The 26,942-nt window shown below is 36.9% G+C and overlaps 3 protein-coding genes across 5 annotated transcripts; 2 read left to right on the plus strand and 1 right to left on the minus strand.

Moving 5' to 3' along the window:
* The first annotated feature begins 35 nt into the window (after positions 1–35).
* On the plus strand, positions 36–8,655 carry csnk1e (casein kinase 1, epsilon). 2 transcript variants are annotated; one of them, XM_079595533.1, is made up of 12 exons: positions 36–222; positions 346–410; positions 975–1,071; positions 1,158–1,268; positions 1,355–1,503; positions 3,394–3,622; positions 3,716–3,886; positions 3,975–4,123; positions 4,211–4,409; positions 4,583–4,719; positions 4,799–4,868; positions 7,600–8,655. In XM_079595533.1, exons 3-11 carry the CDS (start codon positions 996–998, stop codon positions 4,829–4,831), a joined length of 1,254 nt encoding a protein of 417 aa, XP_079451659.1. In that variant the 5' UTR covers positions 36–222; positions 346–410; positions 975–995; the 3' UTR covers positions 4,832–4,868; positions 7,600–8,655. The 2 variants fall into 2 exon arrangements, with proteins under 2 accessions (XP_079451659.1, XP_079451658.1); XM_079595532.1 differs by having other exon boundaries at positions 126–222; positions 3,394–3,886.
* Positions 8,656–9,089: 434 nt separating this feature from the next.
* Positions 9,090–20,265, plus strand: tmem184ba (transmembrane protein 184ba). Of its 2 annotated transcripts, XM_079595899.1 has the most exons (10): positions 9,173–9,549; positions 11,367–11,588; positions 11,662–11,827; positions 14,802–14,892; positions 15,063–15,138; positions 15,225–15,316; positions 15,410–15,579; positions 16,421–16,615; positions 17,739–17,765; positions 17,932–20,265. In XM_079595899.1, the coding sequence occupies exons 1-10, from the start codon at positions 9,541–9,543 to the stop codon at positions 18,159–18,161; spliced, it is 1,278 nt and encodes a 425-aa protein (XP_079452025.1). In that variant the 5' UTR covers positions 9,173–9,540; the 3' UTR covers positions 18,162–20,265. The 2 variants fall into 2 exon arrangements, with proteins under 2 accessions (XP_079452026.1, XP_079452025.1); XM_079595900.1 differs by lacking the exon at positions 17,739–17,765 and having other exon boundaries at positions 9,090–9,549.
* A 48-nt stretch (positions 20,266–20,313) lies between these two features.
* maff (v-maf avian musculoaponeurotic fibrosarcoma oncogene homolog F) lies at positions 20,314–26,456 on the minus strand. Its single transcript, XM_079595901.1, has 3 exons — positions 26,179–26,456; positions 24,127–24,200; positions 20,314–22,153 (listed from the first exon to the last, which is right to left on the minus strand). Exons 2-3 carry the CDS (start codon positions 24,160–24,162, stop codon positions 21,710–21,712), a joined length of 480 nt encoding a protein of 159 aa, XP_079452027.1. The 5' UTR covers positions 24,163–24,200; positions 26,179–26,456; the 3' UTR covers positions 20,314–21,709.
* Positions 26,457–26,942: the final 486 nt, after the last annotated feature.

Raw genomic sequence — 26,942 nt, forward strand, 5'->3', positions numbered from 1 at the left:
TTAAGAGAATGATATCGAAAAGACGGAGAGCTGTAGTTCGTGTCTTGCGTGCCGTGTGTAGCAGCAGTGTGTATGAGAATGAGGCTGCGTACGCACGTCAAGCGCGCGGCCCCTTGAAGTGATCCGGGTCCTTCCGCTAGTTTGTGAATGACATCATTTCTGTGAGAAGTACGCTGGGATACAAAACAAGGGAGGCTGCTGCTCGCTAGCCCGCTAATGCAAGTAGGTCAATCCATGTGCAGAGATATGAACGCAAGGATTTAGAAATCTGAGGAAGAAAGCAGTGGTTGGAATTACGTTTGTGATGCGACGTTTAAAATTACGCTTGCACTCTTCGCTGTCCAGGGTCCTGTCTTACGAGCGCAAGCCTGTCGACCAGACTCACTTTTCCACCACCGTGCTCACGTTAGGTAAGAAAGATGTTCCTGCTTTAAGGTCATATCAGGACATGAGTGTTTTAGATTCATTTAGCGGCCCTGAATACATGTAAATGCCACCACTATTAACAGTTTGTTTGTGGAACCTCGGGATCAACATGGTCTTGGGTGCGGCTGCTACAAAATTGGCTGAAAACCGCTGAAGACAGATTCGTCTTGTGTGTTCAATTATGCAAACGCCGTAAAACACTCATTAAAATGGGTCGTTTTCAATAGATTCCTTATTGTAACGTTCAGAGTTTGCACATTGATGTTCTGCGATGATGCTAAGATTAAAAATTAACCTCTTCATTGCAAGTTCGTGGGAATTGAACAGCATCTGTGTTCGGATCACACATCACATGACTCAGATGTCAGATGCATGACTGCCAGTGCTTTTCTGTCTGAAAATGTGAATTAAATCTGAGCTAGTGAAAATCATGATGTTAATGCTGAAGTTAGCATTCCTGTTTACATCAGCTGTGTGCTAAAATGCTGAAATGTAATTGTTTAAGGAGACATCTACATCATAATAATATTTGTTTTTATGATTCTAAGGCTGTTTTTAGAAAAGGAATCATGGAGTTACGTGTTGGGAGTAAATATCGTCTTGGGCGAAAGATCGGAAGTGGCTCCTTTGGTGATATTTACTTGGGTAAAAATATTATTGACAATTGCATACTTGTCTAGATTCCATAAAAGTGTTGTTTCCCTGATGTTGTAAAAAATAAAATCTTTCAGGAGCAAATATCACATCAGGAGAGGAGGTAGCCATTAAACTGGAGAGTGTGAAGACTAAACATCCACAATTACATATTGAGAGCAAGTTCTATAAGATGATGCAAGGTGGAGGTGAGAAATGATCTCCGTCAGTTTTCTTTCTGATGCTGCGAATATGGATTTCTAGAAATATCTCTTCAATCTCCTTTCAACCTTAGTGGGTATTCCCTCGATCAAATGGTGTGGTGCTGAAGGGGACTACAATGTCATGGTGATGGAGCTCCTGGGTCCGAGCTTGGAGGACCTGTTCAACTTCTGCTCAAGGAAATTCACTCTTAAAACTGTCCTGCTGCTGGCAGACCAGATGGTAATTTCATGTAAACAAAATCTAGAAGAACAAATCCATATTATTGCTCATACTTAGGGTTAGTTATTTGAACGGACCCCTTATCCTGCACTATTTGTTGCGACATGATACCTTGTGTCTTATTGAGGGGAGTTTCCTATTACTTTTGTATGTAATGAGACTTGGTGGAGAAAATGGGCAAACATCCTATAGATTTACATTGAAGGGGGAACCTGAGCCATATATATGAATCGTAATATCATAGAAGCTCGCAGGTGGGCCACAAAACAACCACCCAGAACATTGTCAAAACCACTTAGAATACCATAGCAATTGTATAGCAATGCCTTGGTAACCACATTCAATGCCCTAGGACATTGGTTCCCAATCCTGGTCCTTGAGTACATCCAGTACTCAAGTACATTTACAAGTCTCACTTATCAAACACCTGATTCAACTCATCAGCTCATTAGGAAAAACTACAGCAGGGGGTGCTGCGTTGCAATCCGCATACTATCTGTCCTAAATAGTATTCGAAATCAGATTTAGTGTCCCAAATCGTAGTATGTTGAAATGAGTATTCCAAAGATACTATTTCCGGTTAGAATCCGAAGTGCAGATCCATGCACACTGCATAATGGCTAATATTGCCCAAGACTCATTGCGCATTGGACGAGGATTCGATTAGAACTGCAAGCACAAATAAAAAAGTAAAAAAAGTGGCAGATGTGCGACAATTGGGTTTGAGTTATCAATAATCAGTATCTAACCTGATAAAAAGATATTGAATGTTGTCCACGTTATATTTAATCTGTAACAGCAGTGTAAACTTTTATATAGATACAATTTTATATAGATTCAAATAAAGATACGTTTGGTCATTGACTTTTAAATGCATCATCATGCAAACACATGAGGAGAGTCTCCGCACGAAAGAACCACGACTGGCAGATCAATGTGTTACTACATTTCTCTCTGATCCAGTAGGAAATTCAGTGAAATTGAATGTGGAGGATTTTAACTGACAAGGACTGTTTAAACTTTGACAGGATTCACGTAACTAAGTGACAGAGCGGTCCGTTAAAGACAAGCTTGCCTTCTCTTCTGCTACACACTCAAAAGTATACTTTTTCTTCACAAAAACATCACATACTTTCAGGGCATAATATAAGTATATGAATTGGGTATATTCAGCAAGGGGTGTCCGGTCCTGCTCCTGGAGGGCCACTGTCCTGCAGAATGTAGCTCCAGCCTGGAAGTTTCTAATATGACTAGTAAGACTTTGTTATAATTGTTAGCTAATGCTGGTTCAGGTGTGTTTTATTGGGGTTGGAGCTAAACTCTGCAGAACATAAGAGTTGGAGCACCTCTGCTCCAAGATAAATATGTGTGTTTGATATGAGAGAAATCAAACATGTGAAGTGTTTTAGGGTACTCCAGGACCAGGATTGCTAACACTGCCCTATCATAAATACATGTAAAAATAGATTATAAAATGTATATAATTTATAAAATACTACATAACATAAAAATCTAGTTTATCATTTGAAATATCTGGTTGCAGATTAAGCCGGGGACACACTTAACGACTGTAAGGTGAATGCAATTTGACACTTACGACTGATCATGCCCAAATGCGCTGAGTCAGAGACACTTGTGTTCGGTCGTGTGTTCAGTCGGTGTTTAAAATCGGCTGCAGTCGTTGGAAACAGTCTGAAAGTGTGTTCAGTTCAGTCGTAGGCTTTAGTTTTCACATATGTAATGAATATTCAAAAAAAGAACTATAAAACCTCAATAAGTCAAATTGTAATTATGTTGTTCTTAAACATAATTTTAACCTAGAAAAAAAGAAAGTTATAAATTAAAATAGAATATTTTTTTTCTGATTTGTTTCATGTTTATTCTTTCCAGATTAGCCGAATCGAGTACATCCACTCCAAGAACTTCATTCACAGAGACATTAAACCTGATAATTTCCTGATGGGGCTTGGCAAGAAGGGAAACCTGGTCTACATCATAGACTTTGGCTTGGCTAAGAAGTATCGTGACGCCCGCACACATCAGCACATCCCGTATCGTGAGAATAAGAACCTGACTGGCACTGCCCGCTATGCCTCCATTAACACTCATTTGGGCATTGGTAAGGGCAGCAGAGAGCCACTGAAATGCATTCTGTTGATAAAAACGGACTCTATATGTTGGGTTATTCTAAATGTACCTTCTGTTTCCACAGAGCAATCTCGGCGGGATGATCTCGAGTCCCTTGGTTATGTTCTTATGTACTTTAACTTGGGTTCTCTTCCCTGGCAAGGCCTCAAAGCGGCCACTAAAAGGCAGAAGTATGAGCGAATCAGTGAGAAAAAGATGTCAACCCCTATTGAGGTTCTTTGTAAGGGCTATCCATGTGAGTAGATCCGATTTGATCAGCTAGAAAAAGCATCAAAATGTAATTTCTCATTTAACTCTTTTTTTTTTTCTCCTCACGTCTCTAGCTGAATTTTCAACCTACATGAACTTCTGCCGCTCTCTCCGATTTGATGACAAGCCTGACTACTCCTATCTGAGACAGCTGTTCAGGAACCTTTTCCACAGACAGGGATTTTCATACGACTATGTGTTTGACTGGAACATGCTGAAATTTGTAGGTTTTTAAACATTTTTGCATTATTTAATGCAGTTCAAGTGTGCGTTATATTGCTCACCTTGTGGGTTTCTCTGACTGTGTCAGGGCGCCAGCAGGACGGCAGAGGATAAAGAGAAGGAGCAGAGAGGAGAGGGAGAAGAGAGGGATGAGAGGACCGGCGGTGGAGCTCCGGGTTCTGCGGCTCGTGCTTTGCCCACTGGCCCCAACCTCCCGGCCCCTAACAGGGTCCGCAATGCCCCAGACCCGGCCAGCTCAACACCTGCCTCCCGTGTGCCACAGTCTGGTGAGTCTAAGAACGAGCGGAGGTGTTATTGATGTCTGTTCTATTTATGAGCAGGTTATTTTGGAAGGATATGGTTTCTCTTCCTTATGAAACTGTATCCTTGTGACCTTCTGTGTTGTTGGTGTTCGAAATCAGCACTTAAAACTCTTCTTACCTGTTGTTTTGTCTCTCAGGGAATGCATCTCCAAGAGCAGGCCGAGGAGCCGAGCGGGAAAGGAGAGTGTGTTTACGGCTGCACCGCGGCGCTCCTGCCAATGCCTCCCCTGACCTCCCTCTCCGTCACGATCAGATCCGCATCACTCCCCCACAGGTTTCCGTTCACGTACTAGTTATTCGCTTAATTCCCTGATATTTATTTTTGCCCTGACCTCTCTGTCTCTCTCGCACAGGTCAGCGTTCCATTCGAACACATGGGGAAATGAGCTCTGCAAGTTCACTCTCATTTACTGTTATTAGGAGGTTAGTGGGTTTTTTGTCTGGATCAGTTCATACACACATTGGGCCTCATTCATGAAACACGAGCAGAATCGATTTTTGTGTAAATCGTTCGTAAAAGCTGTTCTGATGTAAATTTTCAGACTGCTATAAACCCCTCGAATACACCCCAGCTATAGTATACCATGTGTAAATGGGTCATAAAACATTTGAACATTCTTTGTTCTAATTTAGGCAAACCCATGACATTGCATTTGCATTTAGATGCACTATGCACCATAATAATATTTCACGAGTTGATTTGCCCCCGTTTTTGTGTTTTTTGTTTTTTTAAGTGTTTAACTTTGGGTATTAGGCAGCACTCGTCACTGTCACTTTTTACCCAGCCGTCCAATCAGGAGGAGGGGCGGGACAAATACTACATCGACCAATCATCCTACTTGTACAACGACTGAACAACAATGGAGAAATGAGATACTAGTAATACATCACTGCCATGGATATTCTGTATCATAGCAACCAAAGCATCTCAGCTGGCCGTTTTCTGAAGAGCATCAGGCATTTTTAGCTGGCTAAAATGCTTTGGTGAAAGCATTCCACAGGATGCCTGGACACATCATTTGCGTAGTTGTAACTCATGGGCAGGAATTATGCTAATTATGAATGAGCGTGCACACGCGCCCTATTTACGAATGTTTGGAATTCAGTAATGTACACAGCGTTTGTGAAGTTTTCATAAAGGTCCCTTTTACATGCAAATTACTCCGAATTTGCTTGTGTATTTACAAAAGTTTCATGAATGAAGCAAGTCAATTTCAAATGACTTGATGTCCTCTTCTATGATAAGCATGTATTATATTTCTGAATTAAAATGAGTCAGAAATGTCGGGGGAATACAACTGTAAAAAAAAAAAAAAGGCATCATTAAAAGCATGAAAGTCTTAAAAAATGTTTTTGGCATAAAATATATTTATATTATACATGTCTGTCCACCAGATCAAAGTGATGTGGAAAGAAAAAACAGGAAATGACATCATAGAGAGTACCCCTGCAGACCCACATAACTGTGTCAGTTGCTGTACCCAATTCGCATACTATCCGTCTTAAATATTATTTGAAATTAGCATTAGTGTGTTCCAAATTGAAGTATGTTGAAATGAGTATTCCTGAGATACTATACTATGCACACTGCATAATGGTTAATATTGCCCACGCCACGACCCAGTGCACGTTGAATGAGGATTCGGTTACAACTACAAACATGGCGGATGTGCAAGACCGACGATTGGGTTTGAGTGATTAATACATTTACATTTATGCATTTGGCAGAAGCTTTTATCCAAAGTGACTTACATTACATTTCAAGGAACACATTTACATTCTTATCAGTTCTTGCTTTCCCTGGGAATCGAACCCATGACCTTGGCGTTACAAGCGCTGTTTGAGCTACAGGAAGGAATTAATCAGTATTCCACCTGATAAAAATATATGTATTCAATGTTATCAACATTATATTTAATCTGCAATAGCATTGTGAACTTTTATACAGATACGTTTAGTCATTAACTTTTTTAAATGCACCATCATGCCAACACTTGAGGAGAGTCTCTGCATGAAAGAACATGACTGGCAGATCAATGTGTGTTTCTACATTTCTCTCCGATACAGTAGGGAACTAAATTAAATTGAACGCGGTGGATTTTAACTGTGACAAAACGATTGACAAGGCAGTTTAAATTAGGGATACGCTATATATCGGCCACCATATCGGTATTGGCCGATACAGTATATGCTCATTTTTAAAATTATTGTCATCTGTCCAGTAAGCATATTTGGCCAATATTTTAAAGCTAATATATAATGGATTATTTCCTTCAGCTGAGATAATTCAGATGCGCACTGTTCGCCATGATGGTTTTGAATTGTTTGAAATTATTTTAAACTTGCACTGGTTCAAACTAGGCTACTGTACTTTTTTTGGTTTGCTTTTGTTTGTGTAATCAGGCTCCCAAAAATTATAGAAAAACTTGGATTTAGATTTATCAAATACAAAGAATTATCAGATATCGGCCAAAATCTTCATATCGGTGGATCACTAGTTTAAATGATGACAGCAGAACGTCCCGTTGAAGACGCAATTATGATGATGTCCCAAAGCTTGCTTACTCTTCTGACACACTAAAAAAGGCAGATTAAGTCTATCAGTGTGACATTTTATGACAAGGCACAGTTAGTTCAGGTTGTGTAATGTGATATGGTATAACCCCCATGAAACGTAATTTATGAATAAATAATTTATTATAAAAAATTCAGCAAGAATGCATTAAGTGACAGTAAAGACATTTATAATGTTACAAAAGATTTCTATTTCAAATAAATGCTGTTCTTTTGAACTTTTTTGAACTTAAGAATAATGTATCATGATTTCTACAAAAATATGAAGCAGCACAACTGTTTTCAACACTGATAATGAGAAAGGTTTCTTGAGGAACAAATCAGCATATTACAAGGATTTTTGAAAGATCGTGTGACACTGAAGATTGGAGTAATGATCTTTCTAAAGTAATGAATGAATATAAAATAAAAAACAGTTATTTTAAATTGTGATATTTCACAATATTACTGTTTTTAAGATTAAACAAATGCAGACTTGCTTGCTCATAGCACTACGTACACAAATCTCACATTCACCTTTTCCCTTATTCTAATGAACTTCTTTTTGCTAAAGTGTGTTTTTGTGTGCTTTATTTTGCAGGATTACAACAGACAACTCCCCTAAAGCATTTATATTCATCTTTCTATGTAAAACGGGAGTGCGAAACGGAAGCAAGAAGCTGAAAGAAAGGAACCACATTTTTGTAATGGACAAAGTGCTCCCCCGTCCTCACGCACTGCAGGTTGTTGCTGTTGGGATGAGACATCGAAGATACAGACGCATGTTGACAGTGGACTGGCAGGTTTATCGAGGATCACAAGACTCAAACGGCGGAAGTGGAAAAGAGAAATTTTACCTGCGACCTAATGAAGGTTATTCTCTGTTTTGTCTGAAATGCCGGGAAAAAGAAGGACTTGCTTGTTGGACTGTAAAGTTAAAATTGAATATTGATAGAGTGTAACAAATGTATCCCTCGCACTGTTACTTTAACACACAAAAAGTGATGTATGTTGACACCTTACTGACCTATGAGGTTTTGTGGAACCATCTTTTCCATGTTAAATTTTCAATATGCAAAAGTTAAGAATTTCCAAGAATGTTGTTTCCAGTCAAACTGCTGTTTGGTCTGTAGACGTCACTGAATGGATATGTCATGATTGTGCATTCATTGAACTTGTAAATTATTGGAGGTATTGATATCAATATCTGCTGTAGTGAACTAACCTTAAGATCAATTTGAGCATTAATAAAGGCCTAAACTCCTCGCTTAAAATTACAGAGCTGAACTATATGGTGTTCTGACAATTTGATATGAAGACTCCTGCATTGACATTATGACAACCTCATTTATAAATAAACACACATATCAAAGTACGAGTGTTTCAGCTTGTTTAACATTGTGGAACTTATATAGTGAACTTACTGAACATGTTTGCATGGCTGGTGTAAAAAGTAACATGACCAGAGCGGTTTAATTCCAGTTTACCCTTTTGAAAGGTTTATTAATGGATTATTAAGATTGTACTTATAAATGAAGATCACGATACATGTAAACAGTAGGAAAACACAGAGACAATAAGTGAGAGACAATAACTTACTGGATTGATTAAAATGATACAATTGTGAATTTCAAAGTATTATTTATTGCATTAAATGAAACAAAAGAAAAAATACACATGCATTTATTTTTTGGATTATCATTCCTTTCCCCCCACAATTGCATGATAGTAAATGAAAACACACACACACACACACACACACACACTAAATTAGTTACTTTATGGCCTGTAACTTTCCATTGGGTTCTTAATAAGCAAATTTTCACTTTTTGACCATTTTTATGACATAAATACAATTCAATAAAGGCGAAGGCCATGCAGTTTATTTTATTGTTATATCCAAGGAATAATATACATGAGCGCACTAAAGTAAATTAGGATTAAATGAGTATAAACTAGGTTTTTTTTTAGTTTTTTTTCAAAGGATTTATCTGTATAATTCTAGCAAACGGTTGAAGAAGGTGTTCAGTAGGCTATTACACAACTCTTTAAAATGCATTATTTATTGTAAATTGGGTTAGTTTTACAACTAGGGTTAGTCGTACACGTGACTTTTATTTTGAAGTTTTGAAGCTATAGCCCATTACAAAAAAAGAAAAGAAAAAAAAAGCTGCGTGTTGTAGCAGACTTCACAGACGCTTTCCACTTTTATCCCCGTTAAACTAATCCGCAAGAGATTTTATTCAACGGCAAGGGGAGCTTGGAAAGGAGGAATTACCTTTCAACGCAGTTCAAGCAGGATTGTGTGTAAAATCCTTTAGAATAGTAGTGAACTACACAGTAAACGGCTCAAAGACGCGGCGAAGTAACGTTACTGTTACATGGGAACAAATATACAAGAACGGAGCGCAGATTTCCTAGCTGAGATAAACGGCGCTGGAATATAAACATGGATGACGGGCAGCAGCGATGAGGAATTAAGGCCGACTCGCTTCTCGTTCGCTTTCCTTTGTGCACGCCGAATGATTTTAAATCTACGTTTATGTTATTGGTAAGTTACTCTTGTTTCTCAAGTTTGTAGATACTTTGTTGTTTTTTCATACAATTTTTTTCGGATGAACTTCAACTAACATTATGTGAATAAACTAAATTGATGCTGCTCTTCCAAATAAGGTCAATGTATAACACGAAAAGTGAATGCTGAAAGCATTAAACATGATTTAAAGTCCACCCAAAAATATATAACAGATCTGTCATTTAACTTAGTTATGGTCAAGTTAATTCAAACCCGTATGACTTTCTTTCTCACCAGTCTTTGTTGACGTTATTGTATCATTTTTTCCAGTGAATGACTCGGTGTCAGAAAATCTTTTGTGTTCTGCTGAAGAAACAACGCCATACAGGTTTCATTAACGTTATGGAGAGTGCATATGACAAAAACGAAAGTATCTGATAAAATTAAAAAAAGTCAAAGTGATCTTGTCTCGTAGTGTAAACAATGAAGGTGGCCAATCATTTACTATGTACACTGAGTTGTAGACATATGAACATTGTTTAATAATTTCTCATTCTTCATGCTCTGTAGTGTATATATAATATATAAATAAGTATTATATGTATATATATAAATACAAGCATTGAATCCACAATCCACAATTTACTTTATTAAGTTTTAAGTTTTAGTTAGTAGTTGTCATGTAAATAATCAATGGTGTGACATGTCATCCATCAATAAAGTCGGCATGAAATGAAAATGTACCCTGAATTCCATATGCGTTTCATTAAAAAATTAAATAAGAATTTTGAATCAAAGTCATAACCAGGGGTGTAACAATATATTGTGTCACAAAATATCTCAATACAAAAATGCAACAAGGTGTCCTGGTTAGTGACAATATGTATGATAAAAAACAGTAGGCTACTACATTAAACTGCTATATATAGCCTATAATGTTGAATATAATATATAATGCAATGGGTGAATATTTGTAGGTCCTGATAATGCCAAACGTCTTATGTTACCAGTAAAAAGTGGCCTACATTATTTTAAATATATCTAGGCCTAGTCAGTGACAGAGTGCAAGCATATTCATCTAAAATAATTCTGTATTTTCAGAATCATGAATATTTTTATTCTGGTTTCATCATTGTCCTGTGCATTGGGTTAGCAGCTCAAGCCAATTCATTTACACCCACAATATGACACCAAATTTAGCATTTTAATCAACAGTAAAAAACTTTGTTAACCTTTTACTATATGTCTTGAAGTATTGCAATAATATCGTATCGTGATAGATATTTATCGAATCATGACATGAGGGTATCGTTACACCCCTAATCATAACTCAATTTTCAATCGAAATGACTGACTTCTCTCTGTTGACATATGCCAGACTTGTCCAATCATTTCGTCCACTTAAACCCCGCCCCTTTCTTACAATTGACTGCAAGCTTGCATTTAAATCTGCCTCCATCCAATCAATAACTGATTCATGACCACGTCCTGGCATTACCATTTTTTTCTTTTTCACTAATCTGTTTTACTCGTATGTATGTACATCACAAAACAAAAGAAAACATCTGTCTCTACTTCCATTTCGTTGTGACTTTAAGCTATAGCTCTGGCGGAGTTTAGTTAAATTTTTTTGCTTGTCCACATTATTACAGAGAAATGATTCATGATTCAAAACTAGAACATTCTGTTTCACACTCCTCTTTCAATTCCTCTGATTCACTTTCATGGCATTTTAAAAACAACCAAAAATTGTACCGTACACCACATTACTATGTTAGACCCTCTCATTCAGCATCTTTGATCCCCATGTTGCCATATTACTAATTAGCATCCTAATCTCTCCAACGCCGCAGATTTTGAGACGTGACGTGCCCTTGTCTGATCAGTTTGGGGAGGAAGTTAACAGGATGGCTCCAGGCTCGCTAGCCACAATGGCTCCTGCTGGGCCCAACATCTCCTGGTTCCCAGAGGCTCCTCTGCTCACTCCAGATCAGCCCATATTCCTCATGACCACGACGGCCCAGGGAGTGTCGGGCTTCTTCGTGTGGACAGCACTTCTAATCACTTGCCACCAGGTAAACATCCCCTAATCCATCTAGAATATAAACTCAATCAGTGCATTTCATTTTTCTTTGTCATTTTGTACAGATCTACATGCATCTGCGATACTACAGCTCTCCCAAGGAGCAGAGGCACATAGTGCGCATCCTTTTCATCGTACCCATATACGCCTTTGACTCCTGGCTCAGCCTCCTCTTCTTTACCAACGACCAGTACTACGTTTACTTCGACACAGTCAGGGATTGCTATGAGGGTAGGCTTTTTTCTCTCTCTTTCAGCTGTCTCTGCATGTGGAGCTTTAAACACGACACCTTTGCAGCCTATTTTATAGCTGACTCCTGCTAGAGCAGCTCTCTGGATCTGAGGTCAGCTGGGATTTCTAGAAGCGATTGTTGCATAGAAACCGTGTTTATCGCGCATCAGTGGAGCGGATGCACATGGATAAACTAATAAACCAGGTGTTCGGTTGACACCAGACTAATACAGTGCAGGGTTATTAGTGTTAACTAAAACTAAAACCATATAAGAGTATTTTCATTATATATATATATATATATATATATACATACATACAGGTGAAACTCGAAAAATGTGAATATCGTGCAAAAGTTCATTTATTTCAGTTATTCAACTTAAAAGGTGAAACTAATATATTATATAGACTCATTACATGTAAAGTGAGATATTTAAAGCCTTTATTTGTTATAAGCTGTAAGCCATAATCATCAAAATTATAACAAATAAAGGCTTGAAATATCTCACTTTGCATGTAACAAGTCTATATAATATATTAGTTTAACCTTTTAAAGTTTTTAAAGTTGAATTACTGAAATAAATGAACTTTTGGACAGTATTCTAATTTTTCATGTATATATATTAATATATAAACTTTATCTTAGTTCAGTTAGATGCCATGGCAACATTTCTCATTTTCATTTTAGTTGAACTACTAAAATAATTAAAACTAAATAAACTAAAACTTAATAACAACTATATAGACATGTTTTTAAAAATCCAAAACTAATTTAAAAAAAAGACAAAAACACAGCAAAGTTAAAATAAAAACAGCACATCTAAAAATAAAATTGAATTAAAAATATTAACAAAAACTATAATGCTGTCTCAGTGATACTAAAATAACACTGGTACAGTGCCATAGCAATATTCACATTATGTTTTTAAGTGATACTTAATTTTGGTTCTGGCTTGGTTGTAAATAGCAAGTGGTATAATTTGATTTACAGATATATATTTGGATAGGCTTAATTGGGTGTGAGACTGTTCCAAATGTTATGTGGGGCAATTAAAGTGGGAGTGAGAGATTAGGGAGGTCTTGTTCACACTAACTAGACCTTCAGCTCCACCGCTGTCGGTTTCTCGACTCAGCTGAAGAGCAGCTGTGGCTGCAGGGTCCGTGTGCTATATATAGAGCTGAGATCCAACCTCCACTGTCACATGCAGAGATTCACACATACACTGCCCCACAGAGCAAGGGAAGAGGACAAATTAACACCCTCTGGGGATGCTGTGAATATTGGCACAGTTCAGTCGGTTCATAAGCTGGAGCGCAGTTCTTGAATGTATCTATTCGAGTCGCACATGCATGTTTCATACCATTTTGCTTGGTTTAATAGAGTGCAACAGGTTCTGGACATAAAAAAAATCCCATTCACTTTAGAAACATTATAGAAAAGTTTCATGATATGACTTTTGTGATTCCAAGCAAATTTTTTTACGTTAAAAAATAACACTCCATAAAAATTTAAAGAAATTAATATCATTATTTACTTTTTTCAGACCACAAAAGAAATTTTTTAAAAAAATACCCTGCGCTTATACATTTAATGGCAGTGAATAGCGACCAAAATCAAGCTTTTAAAATATATTTATTGGCATTTGTTTGAACGTTAAAGCAAATTTCTTTTTTACAGAACATTAAGACTTCTGGAACAAAACTAGAACATAAATAAAATATGCATTTTCATACATCACAGTTCACTGATTTTCGCTATGTAATTTTATCTTTGCTACTTTATCAAAGTTATTAGTTGTTCAGCTGGACACATATATTTAACATTTTCAATACATAAGAGGTGGGTAGTTCAATCATCCCAAACCAATCTGATCCATTTGATTGCAATAAGTGTAAAAAGGCAATACAAGTCTTAAGGTTTCCCTTTAACTACAATGTCAGCTTTTCGGAGGCAAGACTGCCGGTCTTTTCTTTAACCCATTGACTAGACGAGGGTCTTTGGGTCTCTTTCCATTTCAAAGCAATAGTGTGCTTGGCCTGCAGCAAACTAAAATAGATTAGTTTGTGCTTTCTTTCATTCACAACCAAATTTACTGGGTATATATGAAATAAACTAAATAAACACGCGCAGCCGTCCACTGAAGACCAAAGGCCAAGGTCAGGATGTTTGTTGAAAAATACATTAAATTAAAAAACATTAAAAATACATTAAAAACCCTATCGTATACCCCCAGAACACTTGGAATATATGACACGTGTTGCATTGGATCATTCTTATTGATTTAGGTCGATATTCACTGTAATTGTATGGCTTCAGAAAAAATTCAAAACGGTAAAAAATATATATATTTCATAATATTATTGTTTTACTGTATTTTTGATCAAATAAATGCAAGCTTGGTGAGCATAAGAGAAATCAAACAGAGCCCCAACGTATGAACGGTAGTGTACATTTTAGCTTCAAATCAAAGTTTGTAATAGTGCGATTCATCTCTGATCTGGTTGGTTTGATCCGCGCCTTAGAACTCTTATGGAGAAAATTAATGGGTAAAATACCAAGACTACTAAAAATGTATATAACTGTGGGTGTCCTATAATCTGGTGTAGAAAAGCACATGGTGTACTCAAGGGATGAAGGATGCTGGTATTTACTTTTTTGTAAAATGCTCAGACCATCACGAGGGATGTTTCGCCGTGCACCGCTGTGCCATTGTTTGGCATAGCCTTTTTGTTGGTGTTTGGTGAAACTCTGATGACGGGATTTAGTCCGAAAGGTCCGCTATGCTTGACTGCAAGTGCCACAGTATGAGATTAAACTGCATAAGAAAGGTTCTTCTGATCATTTGATCCACAACATTCCTTACTACCAAATTTGTTTGCTGTTTTTGTATTAAAAAATGATCACAAGACTTGAAAATACAACTGCTATCATATTCCAATGCTAATTCAATCAGTCTTTGAAATTGTTTTGCAGCATTTGTGATCTATAACTTCTTGAGCCTTTGTTATGAATACCTTGGAGGAGAGAGCGCTATCATGGCCGAGATCAGAGGAAAACCCATTGAGTGAGTGTCATATTCCTGTTATTCTCATGTGAAAATGTTTTTTAGTAATGCATGTCTCGGGATCAATTGTCTTACTGGTGTATGATAAGACTCTGCAGGTACATTTGTGCAACTTTAAGTTAAGTAATAGCTTCACATCTTAAATGAAACCTGTCTTTGTTTTGCTGCAGGTCCAGCTGTATATATGGAACATGTTGTCTTTGGGGCAAGACCTACTCCATTGGCTTCCTTAGATTCTGCAAACAGGTTTGATTATTAAATGCCTTTTGTAGTCCTTGCACCTTTTTAAAAAACTCCAGGTATTTTTAGTAATTTGTTGATTCTTTTCACAGGCCACTTTGCAGTTCTGTGTGGTAAAGCCCCTGATGGCCATGGTTACAGTCATCCTACAGGCTTTTGGGAAGTATCGGGATGGAGACTTCAAGTACGTGCTTCTCATGTGATGTCTCTGTTAAACTGTCATATTTTTGTAAGGAACTGAATTCTTGATTTTTGAATTGTATTTCTGATCCCACAGTGTCGCTAGCGGTTATCTGTATGTGACTATCATCTACAACATCTCCGTCAGCCTGTCCCTCTACGCCCTCTTCCTGTTCTACTTTTCCACCCGAGACCTCCTCAGTCCCTACAGGCCCATGCTCAAGTTCCTCATGGTCAAATCGGTTATCTTCCTCTCCTTCTGGCAAGGTCAGCAGATCTGCTGGCCCTATTGGCCCTATTTACTTAAAAACAAGTCTTATTGTCTATGTTATTTTAAAGAAAAAACCTGCTCCACCCATGAAATAACTGTCTTTTTCAGCCAAGGCGTTTATGCTACCCAATTATTGTTTCGGGCATCTGCATGTTATGTCAGTTCTTTAGGGATAATATTAAAGTCCGACCCTACATCTTTCATTTTTATTCATGTAACTTATTTTACAGAATATATAGTAAGTAGAGCTGTTGATTTAACTATTAATTCGGTGTGATTATTTCTAGAATAAATAACGCATTAAAATGATTAATGCTTTTAACGCACCCCGGCCCGGCCCAGATCTGTACTTTATCTCACATTCATTGCATGCAGTTTAGTTATGAACATGATGCTGGGCAATGACTGACTGTGATGAAGCCTATTAGAATGCAGTTAAAATGGCACTAACATAAAAAAAAATAAAAAAAACACTGTATAGGTTTTATATTTATGTCATATGATATAGTTTTTAAGAAGATTCTTTTTATCCCCCCTGTATATCTGCACCATTGCAAATGTGATGATTTTACAGTTTAATACGCAAGAAGTTAATATAGTGTTAAATTTTAGACACAATATTGTGCACAATTTAGTAAAACAAGGGAACGAATAATATCGTGGGCACGATTGACTTAAAACGAGGAAACTAATTAGTAAAACGTGCTGATGTATTTGTAAGTCATGAGAACGAGTTGTTGATGATTCGTCATCACAATATACATATTTTTTCCCCGCATGGCGCTCTGTATTTAAAGCTATTGGTAAACTGGTCATGTGATCTTGCTGGTCTTTCAGGCATGCTGCTGGCCATCCTGGAGAAGTGTGGTGCGATTCCTAAGATCAGCTCTCCTGAGGTTTCTGTCGGCGAGGGAACTGTTGCGGCTGGATACCAGAACTTCATTATTTGCATTGAGATGTTCTTTGCAGCCTTGGCTTTGCGACATGCGTTTACGTACAAAGTCTACATGGACAAAAGACTGGATTCCCTTGGTGAGCTTTTGACCTTTGCTTCTTTGTTAATGAACAAATGGTGTATGTTTTTTACCCTCTCCAAATTATCTAAAACGCTTATTGTTAAAAATAAGTTTAAATACAAACTACTGTTCAAAAGTTTGGAATACGTAAGATTTTAAAAACGTTTTTGAAAAAAGTCTCTTATGCTTACACAGGCTCAAAATACAGTAAAAACAGCAATATTGTACAATATCATTTTCTTTATACATTTAAAAATGTATTCCGGACTGTGGTGGCATTACTCTGAAGAAATCATTATGCTGATTTGATGCTCAAAAAACATTTCTTGTTATATGGATGCTAAATATTTTTGTGGAAACTGATCATTTTTTTCATGATTCTTTGATAAATAGAAAGTTCAAAAGAACAAGCATCTATTTAAAATATAATTTTTTTGTAACAGTATAAACTGTCACTTGTGATCTATTTAATGCATTCTTTCTTAATAATATTAGGATTCATATAAGTATTAATATAATAATACAATAAGTATAAATACAATAAAAAACTCTTACCCCAAACTTTTCAACAGTAGCATATATATATATATATAGTGCTGTCAAATCGATTAATTGCATCTAACATAAAAGTTTGTGTTTATATAATGTCTGTGTGTATATGTATGTATGTGTGTATGTGTGTGTATATATATATATACATACACTGTACACACACACACACACATATATATAAATACACACACACACACACATATAGTATATACGGTAAACACAAACTTTTATGTTAGATGCGTTTAAGCGATATATACGCACTAACACATATATACAGATTCCAGAATGTTTTATTGAAATTTCAAGAAAAGTCCTTCTCTCTTAACATTTTGTCAATGATAATGGCTTGGATCTCATGACTTTTCTCTTTTCCTCTTCTGCCTTTATGTAAATCATCATTTATTCCTCAATCCATCCATTAATATGGCTGATCTGATCATTTCAATGCTACATTTTTTCATATTTAATTTTTGCGCATCTGCCTTTCATATTCTCTTCATTTTATTTGGTCATCCCATGCAACACATCCAACCTTCCGCCCATTTCCGTCCTTTCTCTGTTTGTCATTTTCATGCTGCACTCTAAAGGCCCTGTTCCTACATATGGACAGTACGGTAGGCTACAGTTCTTGATGCCCATCTACTCTCTATTTGATAGTGCAGGGACAGTGAAATCTTAAAGGGATAGTTCGACCAAAAAAGAAAAGTCATTCTTATGTTTTTCCTCTTTCTCTTCTCATGCCGTCATCAACCTTTAATTAAGTTCTCCGTCCTTCTCAAGGTCGCTGTGCCCCCATGAAGAGCATCTCCAGCAGCTTAAAGGAGACCATGAATCCTGGAGACATGGTTCAGGATGCCATCCACAATTTCTCCCCAGCCTACCAACAGTACACCCAGCAATCCACCCTGGAGCAGGGAGTCACCGCACCGCCCATATCCCGTAATCACAGCTGCTTGAACGCCCGGGACAATGAGAAAACCCTCCTGCTTAGCTCTGATGATGAGTTTTAACTCGCTTCCCATCGTCCTGAACGAAGGTACTCCGTAAGGGACTGTTTACTGCTGTGGTAGTGTAATGATGAGGTTAAGATAACGTAGGGACAGGTTATTAAAGGACCATCTTAAGCAAGTAGAGACGTTCTAGTGCAGTAGAATATGAAATTAAGCTGCTTATACTTAGTCGTTAAAACAGACTTCATTGATGCGCTTTTGTCCGATGTTGTTTATACAAAGACTTAAATAATACATTCATCTATACGTTTGCATTTTTGGCCAAATTTTGAAATCCTACATGGTCTGACCTTTCAGCGTTTGAATTGATGTATTTTTTTTAAGCTTCTAGTTTTACATAGTGGATGTTTGCACATCCCAGCATATTTATAAAGAGGAGTGTATTGGAGGGCTGTTCAGTAGGAATGTTTCCGTTTCTGATTTACAAGTTCAAGTGCACCTTTGCTTCCCTTTCGTCAGTGTTTATAGCTCTCCCGGTGATTTAAAGGGCAGGTACAGCTGTGAATGAGAGAGCACAGTGACAGTAGAGGCAGTACCAGCTGTTTAAACACACCGTTGTTGTTTTGACGGATGATTTAAGGGACGGGGAGAGGTTGATGGTCCACGATAAGATTACAGATTAATGCAGTCTGGATTATATGGCTGTAATTGAAGCATTACTCGTCTGGTGCAGATTTGCACAAGCTTCTGTGAAAGTGTGACCACAGCAGAAAAACATCTTTCTAGGTTAGCTGAGCGGTTTAAAAATAGATTTAGGTTATGCTGCTTAGTCTATGCTAGATTTCCACAGAGAAAGCAGTCAAGTACCATCCGTGTGCTGATGAAAATGCGAAAATTGTTCAAATTTGAAGGTACGGTTCACCCAATTCTGTCATAAGTTGTTCACCCTCATATCATATTTCTTCTGCGCAACACTAAAAAAGATATTCTTTAGAATATTTTTGTTCATACAGTGAAAGCCAATTGGGGTCCAAATCAACATTTGGACAAAAATAAGTATATTTCAAAATATCTTCTTTTGTGTTTTAATAGAAAGTAAGTCATACAGGTTTGAACCGACATTAAGGTGAATAAATTATAATTTTTCTTTTTTTGGGTGAACTGTCCCTTTTAAAGGGATAGTTCACCCAAAAACTTTAACATAATTTACTCAAGTTGTTCTAAACCTGTGTGAGTTTCTTTATTCTGTTGAACACAAAAGAAGATATTTAGAAGAATCTCGGTAACCAGACAGGTGATGGCACCCATTGACATAGTAGGGAAGAAAATACTATGGAAGTCAATGGGTGCCGTCAACTGTCTGGTTACCGACATTCTTCAAAATACCTTCTTTTGTCTTTATTGTCAGAATAAAGAAACTCATACAGGTTTAGAACAACTTGAGGGTGAGTAAATTGTCAATTTTTTATTTTTGGGTGAACTATCCCTTTAATAGGCATTGTTCAGGATATCCCACTAGAGGGAGGCATTTCTCACAGTTCATACCCTTTATCTTTATGGGACACGCCTGTTGCCACTGACCCTTTGAGAGCCACACCAAAGTCTCTCCCGTTCTTTAGAAGCTTCCGCCATTGCGCTTTACCTCTTCAGATAGCAGTAGGCCCTTGATAACCAAGCGCGAAGCTTGCGGTTTGTTATGTAGTATCTTGGGAGTTACTTATTAACTGTCCTACGCTTTTATTGGTACAATAGAGGCCAGTATAAACAATGCAGCTGGAACCAAGTACGAGTATGTATGGTACCTGCTTAGTTATTATGTTAGTGTTTTGCAGTGTATTCTTTGTAAGGGGAGGGCTTCTTTTAATAATATAGACGTTATTGTAACTTGCACTAAGCAGTTTTGTATATTTAGAATATTTTGTCAAGGTATGTGTACCATCGCAGCATATGTTTTTATTCAGAGTGGTTTAAAGTAACATAGGAAGCGTTATTACATTTAAAAATATATATATTTTGTGGAAACATATTTTGAAGTTACACTAAGACGTTCTTTGTACTGTCATGTTATTTGAAACAGAGCATTATGTATTACTATGTCAAAGATTTTGCTTCTATTTTTTCCCTTGATGCTCTGACCTAGGAAACAATAAAGAATTTTGTCTGTAAACATTTGTGCGATAGTTTTCACTCAATGAACACATGTAATTCTATGTACAATATATACAACATTTATTTCAATTAAATGATATAAAATAGACAATGAATTTACCATAGAAAAATACAGATAATAAATACAAACGTCAATAGGTTTTTTGTGTGTGTGTGCTCTGCCCTCTTACAAAACATTCGGCACATTGTTCTGAAGCACAAGTGTCATGGGCATGATATTACCAAGTTAGATTCTCAGTACTGACGATGACGTCGCTAACTACACTTAATTAGAAAATCACCAGAGATATCCACGTTTAACATGGCCGATCATTACCTGATCATACAGCATTACCCCGTTTACTGGAATAAACCAGGCATGTAGTTAGCAAGAGTCAACTCAACAACCATGGGTTAATGTACATGTGATATCATTTTTGTCTTTCACTTTCCTTCTGTCACTTTCTTATCCTCCTTTTTTTTCCCCTGCCAGAGCCACAAGTGCTCACTTCTCCTTCTGGCTGCTCTCTTCCTTATTTTTCTCTAATTTCACATCTTCCACAGATTCCCCTTCCACTCTCTTTTCCTTTTAATGGTATTTTTTTTTTAATATTCCAGCTTTCCAAAATATTCAGATACGTTTTTAATCATAAATAGCAAATAATATATATGGTCTTGGTTTTAAATACAAAAATACCACTACAAACAAGTCGCTCTAATATTAGTACAAATATGACCCTCACACATACTGAATCATATTACAAGTAATGAGGCTTTAAACCTTACCATTACTAAACTAATAACTCATTACAACAAGTAAACATTACAAAAAAAACAAAACAAAAAAACACAATAATTAAAAGAATGACCCCAAACTAGTCAAACAGAAGTAGTATATAGACAGATCACAGCACAAATTACCTTCAAACATCTTGTTTGGAACACAAATAAAATAGCTTTTATGTCTGTTGTTTAACATTTGTCTTTTATACAAACATTAAAATATATAAATGGCATGTATCAATAGTTCTGCAAGTTCTCTAGTCCCATGATGATACATTAATACCAAGGAGATATTCCAGCTAACCAGCTTCTGAAATGTTGGTGGTCCCACATGATAACAAAGTTTAGGACTATTTTTTTTTTAATGTATCACCACCCAGAAAGCACAGTAATGGGCATAGAAATAGCATAATGCTATCATTAGCAATAGCTTTGTGCAGACTTCTGCACTTGTCATGATATTCGAGGCCACAACAACAGTACTGAGATTATTCTTGGACATTTATTAGACTGTATATTCAGTCTGTGTGTGTTTATATATGTAAGTGAATCTGTAATTCCCAAGTGGTACTTGTTTTTCTTCCTGTATATGTGAGTATACATGGTCCTGTCTGTCTGTCTGTCGCGATCATACTGTGTACCTATGTGTGTCTGCGTCTCCATGCGAGCGCGGGGCTCTAGGATGCTCCCTGCTCTCTAGGGGTGTGCACCTGCTGTGGTGTCTTCACTATGGTGATGACGGAGGCTGTGTTCAGACGGGGTGTGGTGGCGAGCAGACTGCCTCCTCCAGATTCCAAACCTCTGGCGAAGCGCTGGAGGGCAGCGAGACGAGCACCCAACCCTTCCAGCTCTCGCCTCATGCCTGCGTTCTCGGCGCCCAGCCGCTCCACCTCCCGCTGCAGCTCCTTCTTCTGCTGCTCCAGGGCCTCTCGCTGGGACACGCGCTTCACCCGGCAGCTCGCCGCGTAGCCGCGGTTTTTCAGCGTGCGCCGCCTCTGCTTGAGCTTCTGCACCTCCTCTCGTGACAAACCGCGTAAGTGCATGTTGAGCTCGCGCACCGATAGCGACATGAGCTCGCTGTCGCTCAGCACTGGGACGTTCTCCCCACATTCCCTCTTCACCTGAAACAATGGGACAGGTGTATGAAGCATAACTAATCATACTTTATCAGGGTTGGAGATTTTGTTTCAAAGATAATTTAATAGCCACAATTTGTGATATTTTAGATCCAATAAGTATTGACTAGAAAAATATTCACTACAAAAATTCTGTAACACTTTACAATAAGGTTCATTAGGTAACTAACATGAACTAACAATGAGCAATACATTTGTTACAGTATTTATTAATCTGTTAATGTTTGTAAATAAAAATACAGCTGTTTTTTTTTTCATGTTAGTTTACAGTGCATTAACTAATGTTATTAACAAATCCAACCTTTGATTTTAGTAAATGTTGAAATTAGTATTAACTAAGATTAATAAATGCTATAGAAGTATTGTTCATTCTTAGTTCATGTTAACTAAGGTAGTTATTTTAGCTGTACGAAAACAGCCCTTTATGCTGCTAGATATTAAAAACTGCTGGTATTTCTTATATTATTTTTATTTATTAACATATTCATAAACACACTGGTTTGTAGCGAAAGTTGTTTTACAGTTTACCTTGCACCTCATTCTTCTAGTTAGTTACCTATTGTGGCTAATGAATCAATTTTTGCACAATCACAGAAAATAGCTTACTTCCGCTTTGGAAAATAAGGTGGATATTTTTTCAACTTATAACTGTATATTTCATTAAGTGATTTAATGTTAAAGGGTAACTCTCGCCAAATTGCAACCTAGGCTATTTTTGTTAATCTACCCTAGTCAAACATTCGTGTAAAAGCATAATTAGGGAGTGCTAGGGGCATTACAATGATGGCATCAAAATCGCTATTTTTAAAACACTAAGGAGGCTCGACGCATCATGAAACTGTGCTCGAAGTATCCCCAGGGGCTCTACACATGAACTCGAGCATTGACAACATTATTTGTGTACAAAAAAAGTTTACTAAAAAGAAAGGTTTTGTGAGACTCACTTAATCAGTTAGTGTTTCCGGTGGCTGGAATTTTGTCAGTCAAAAGTAGTCGATCTCCGAATGCAACGTAATAAACTGACTTCATATGAGGAAATGTCATGAACTTGTAATTCCAATAAAAAGCATGATAACTTAGACACTTAGCTCATGGCAATTTATATGGAAACAAGCTTTAGGAGCTTTCCATCTTTACTCTCCTCATGTTACGTTGCATTCAGAGATCGACAACTTTTGACTGACACAATTCCAGCCACCGGAAACACTAACTGACAAAGTGAGTCGTACAAAACCTTTCTTTTCAGTAAACTTTGTGCACACAAACAATGTAGTCAATGCTCAATGCTATCACCCCTGGTGATACTTCGAGGACAGTTTTATGTTGTGTCGAGCCTTCTTAGTGTTTTAAAAATAGATATTTAATCAATAGATTTTGATGCTATCATAGAAGTGCCCCATGCACTCCCATTCAAAAGACATTTTGACCTAAAACGAAAATACTGTCAATCTTAAAAGTGGCGTTTCCATTCTAATTATACGTTTACATGAAAGTTTGACTCGGGTAGATTAACAAAAAGTGCCTAGGTTCAATTTTGGCGAGAGTTACCCAGTTTAATATACCCAAGTCGTCTTTTTTAACGTAAAATGTATTGATAACCACCATAATAATACAGGTGGTTCATCAGAGTTCATCATAAGTGGAAGAATTTGTATATAGACAATGCACAGGATCTATACACACAAAAGAAAAAAACACCATCAGCATAACACACCAAACACTAAACGAGATGGGATCGGTCCACGAGCCGGGACTCAAACTCGGGACGCCCGAAGCATAACTGCGCTATTTGTCTGTGTTCTGCCAATGAGGCTATTGGCGCTGACACAAAATTTACAGTTTAAGTGTATATGGTAGAGTAACTTAGTTAACCAATTAACAGGTTTTGCTGTAGCATTGTACAAACATTTTCTCAGTGTGTGACAAAAAAAATGTGTATTCAGTAAAAATATCTTTACCTTGAGGGCTTTACTAGCTCTGCCGTCTGAAGTCATTGTCTGGTTTTATGTATCCCTGAATGTATCCCTGAAACCTGTAAATACCAAAAATAACAGATTAACATCAAATTAATGTTATATAAAGACCCAATGTATTGTGAAGTTAAAGCTAAATGCTGCTAAATGCTAAATACACAATGCTGCAAAAAGCCTCGAGTGCCTTACTTTCATAAAAACAATTTCAATGACTAGTTTTTTTTTATTAAAATGATATTTTATTAAACCAATTCATTAAGTGACAGTGACATCTTCTGCTTGAAGAACGTTACTATACAACAGAAATGACAATCTGCTATGCGAGATGAGCCGTGATGTGATCATTCGTTTTTTAGTCTATATATCTGACGGTAGTTGGCTTTCTTTTTCTTTTTTCAGCATAGATTTTTTTTGTGTTGATTTCTTTATTTTTTAAAAATACTATAATAGTAATAAAGAATCAAGAAGTTGAAGTATAAAGGCCAGTTCACACCAAGAACAATAACGATAACTATATTCACATCCACTATATGGTTCTGTGTTGCAGTTTTGCTGTCTGCCCTTTAAATACTCTGGCTCTTTAAATCAGGAAGAGTTCTGATTGATTGGCTGCCAATGTTTTGTTTTTATCATTCATCAGATGGGGATAAAAAAAATCATTCTGAAAATGATTCCAATGATATAGTCTCTCTGTGCCATTATCTTTATAGTTTTAGTGTGGACTCGATTTTTAAAACGATTACTATATTATAGTTTTTGCTCTTGGTGTGAAGTGGCCTTACATATTTATTTGACAGATTAATGTTTTTTTATATATATATTGATTCATTTTCCAATTAATTATTTCTAAAAATGTCAAATGAATATACATTTTATTCCAGCAATTGTTATGCATTATGTTTACTATCTTTAAATAAATAATGTGATATATATCGGCTTTGTATCTTTAAGATATCGGCATCAGCCTTCAATAAATCCGGTCGACCCGAACAGGTGTTGTATCGCGTCATCATAGCTGTTAATGTATCGTGGCGTTGGTTACATTCTTGTTTCCATATTTTCTAAATCTAGACTTCCCGTATCCAAACTGTAGCACTTTTTTTCTTGACAGTGAATCATGCCTGGTCAAAGTCCAGATGAAGAAGTAAACGCTGCTGACCATGAGTTTCCCGTCATGTGTGGGAAGTGCACCTATCATCCGCGAGCTGCCTCAAATAACCGCCTGAGCTTTTCCACAGAGTCACAGTGATTCAGCACAAGTCCTCCATTCCTGTCTTCGCACCAGCTCCTTATTTTCTTTTCACATTTCATGTTTCACAAAATTTATAAAATTCCCAGTTACTTAGTCACAACAAATATTATCTCTCACATATAAAATGAACTCTCATAAAACCCAGATAGACGATTTAGTGAACAACAAAAGTCTTGGGGCTGTCGTTTCCCCCCCAAACGTCTTCAGTTTAAATGCTCCAAAATAAACATTGTGTTACTTACACAGAGACAATTTAACCAAAATCTTTAAAATAACCAAGTAACCTTATATATAACCCATAATTAAAGCGGTGTGACAACGTAGGAATTCGTTTATGACATATTTCCAGTTCAAACCATACCAAGACATTGCTGACTAGTCGTTTCTCATAGTAAACAACATACACGTTTAGCGTAGTATCTAAGCATAATACATACAAAATGTTGATAAACATATACGGTATATATAAAGCTTATATATTTTAACGGTCTGAATCGACGACATCTACTACGCAGCTATTTCCTTATTACGCGTTAGCTTGTTGCTACACCTAACATCGTGATAAAAACACACGCGATATGAGCTCATGGTGACTAATACTATTAAAATGTATAATATACTACTACAAATCATCTTAATACAACATTTAAGCTATAACTATATCAATAGTGGATATTATGTTAAAACAAACACTGACTGCATGTACTACAGCAGCTTTGCTAACACCCCTCCGTTTCCTTAGTGTAAACAAATGTCGAAAGGAGGAAAAAAATAGAAAATCTTGCCTGGTGTTGATTTCCCCCTCTTCGCTAATTTCAAACGAAGATGAATATGGATCTGTCCACGATTCTCACTGCTGGTCCGGTATTTCGACTGACATATACGTTATCGCAGCACTGCCCGTGTTTAGACGGACTAGAGAGCTAAACGCCTTTTTCCCGGAATCAGTCCTCCATCAGCGGGCTGGATCCTTTCATTCATAAAAAACACACACACAAGATGACTCAAGCCTTTAAGAATGAGGGCGGGACCTCAACGCACAAAAATATCAGTCAACAACCTTGTGAAACTTATTTTTATTAACCCATTTAATCCCAGTGACATTTAGGTCTATGTTTATGTTTATAAGGTCTAAAAAAAGAGTTGATGTATGTATTTTACAATGAAAGTGCAAACTGTCAATAATATTTACACAGTGTGCGCACAGCTTTTTTCCATTAAATAGAATGTAGCCCTACCATCCCAAAAAATGTGGGCCTATCTATCTATAATCAAATCTCTTAATAAAAGTTTCTTTCTTTTTAAGTTAGCACATGCTAATCTTTTTAAAGCTTGCCTATTGTATCATTTTAACATTTCAATTTCATTAAAGGGATAGCTCAGCTAAAAATTATAGATGATTCTACATTCAAGTTATTCCAAATATGTATGTGTTTCTTCATCTTCAGTCAAACAGTTGATGGCACCCATAGACTTCCATAGGGAAAAAAACTAAGTTAATGGGTGCTGTCAACTATCTGGTTACCAACATCCTCTAAAATAGGCTATC

Source organism: Phoxinus phoxinus (genome assembly GCF_949152265.1).
Source record: "Phoxinus phoxinus genome assembly, chromosome: 21".
Lineage (NCBI taxonomy): Eukaryota > Metazoa > Chordata > Actinopteri > Cypriniformes > Leuciscidae > Phoxinus > Phoxinus phoxinus.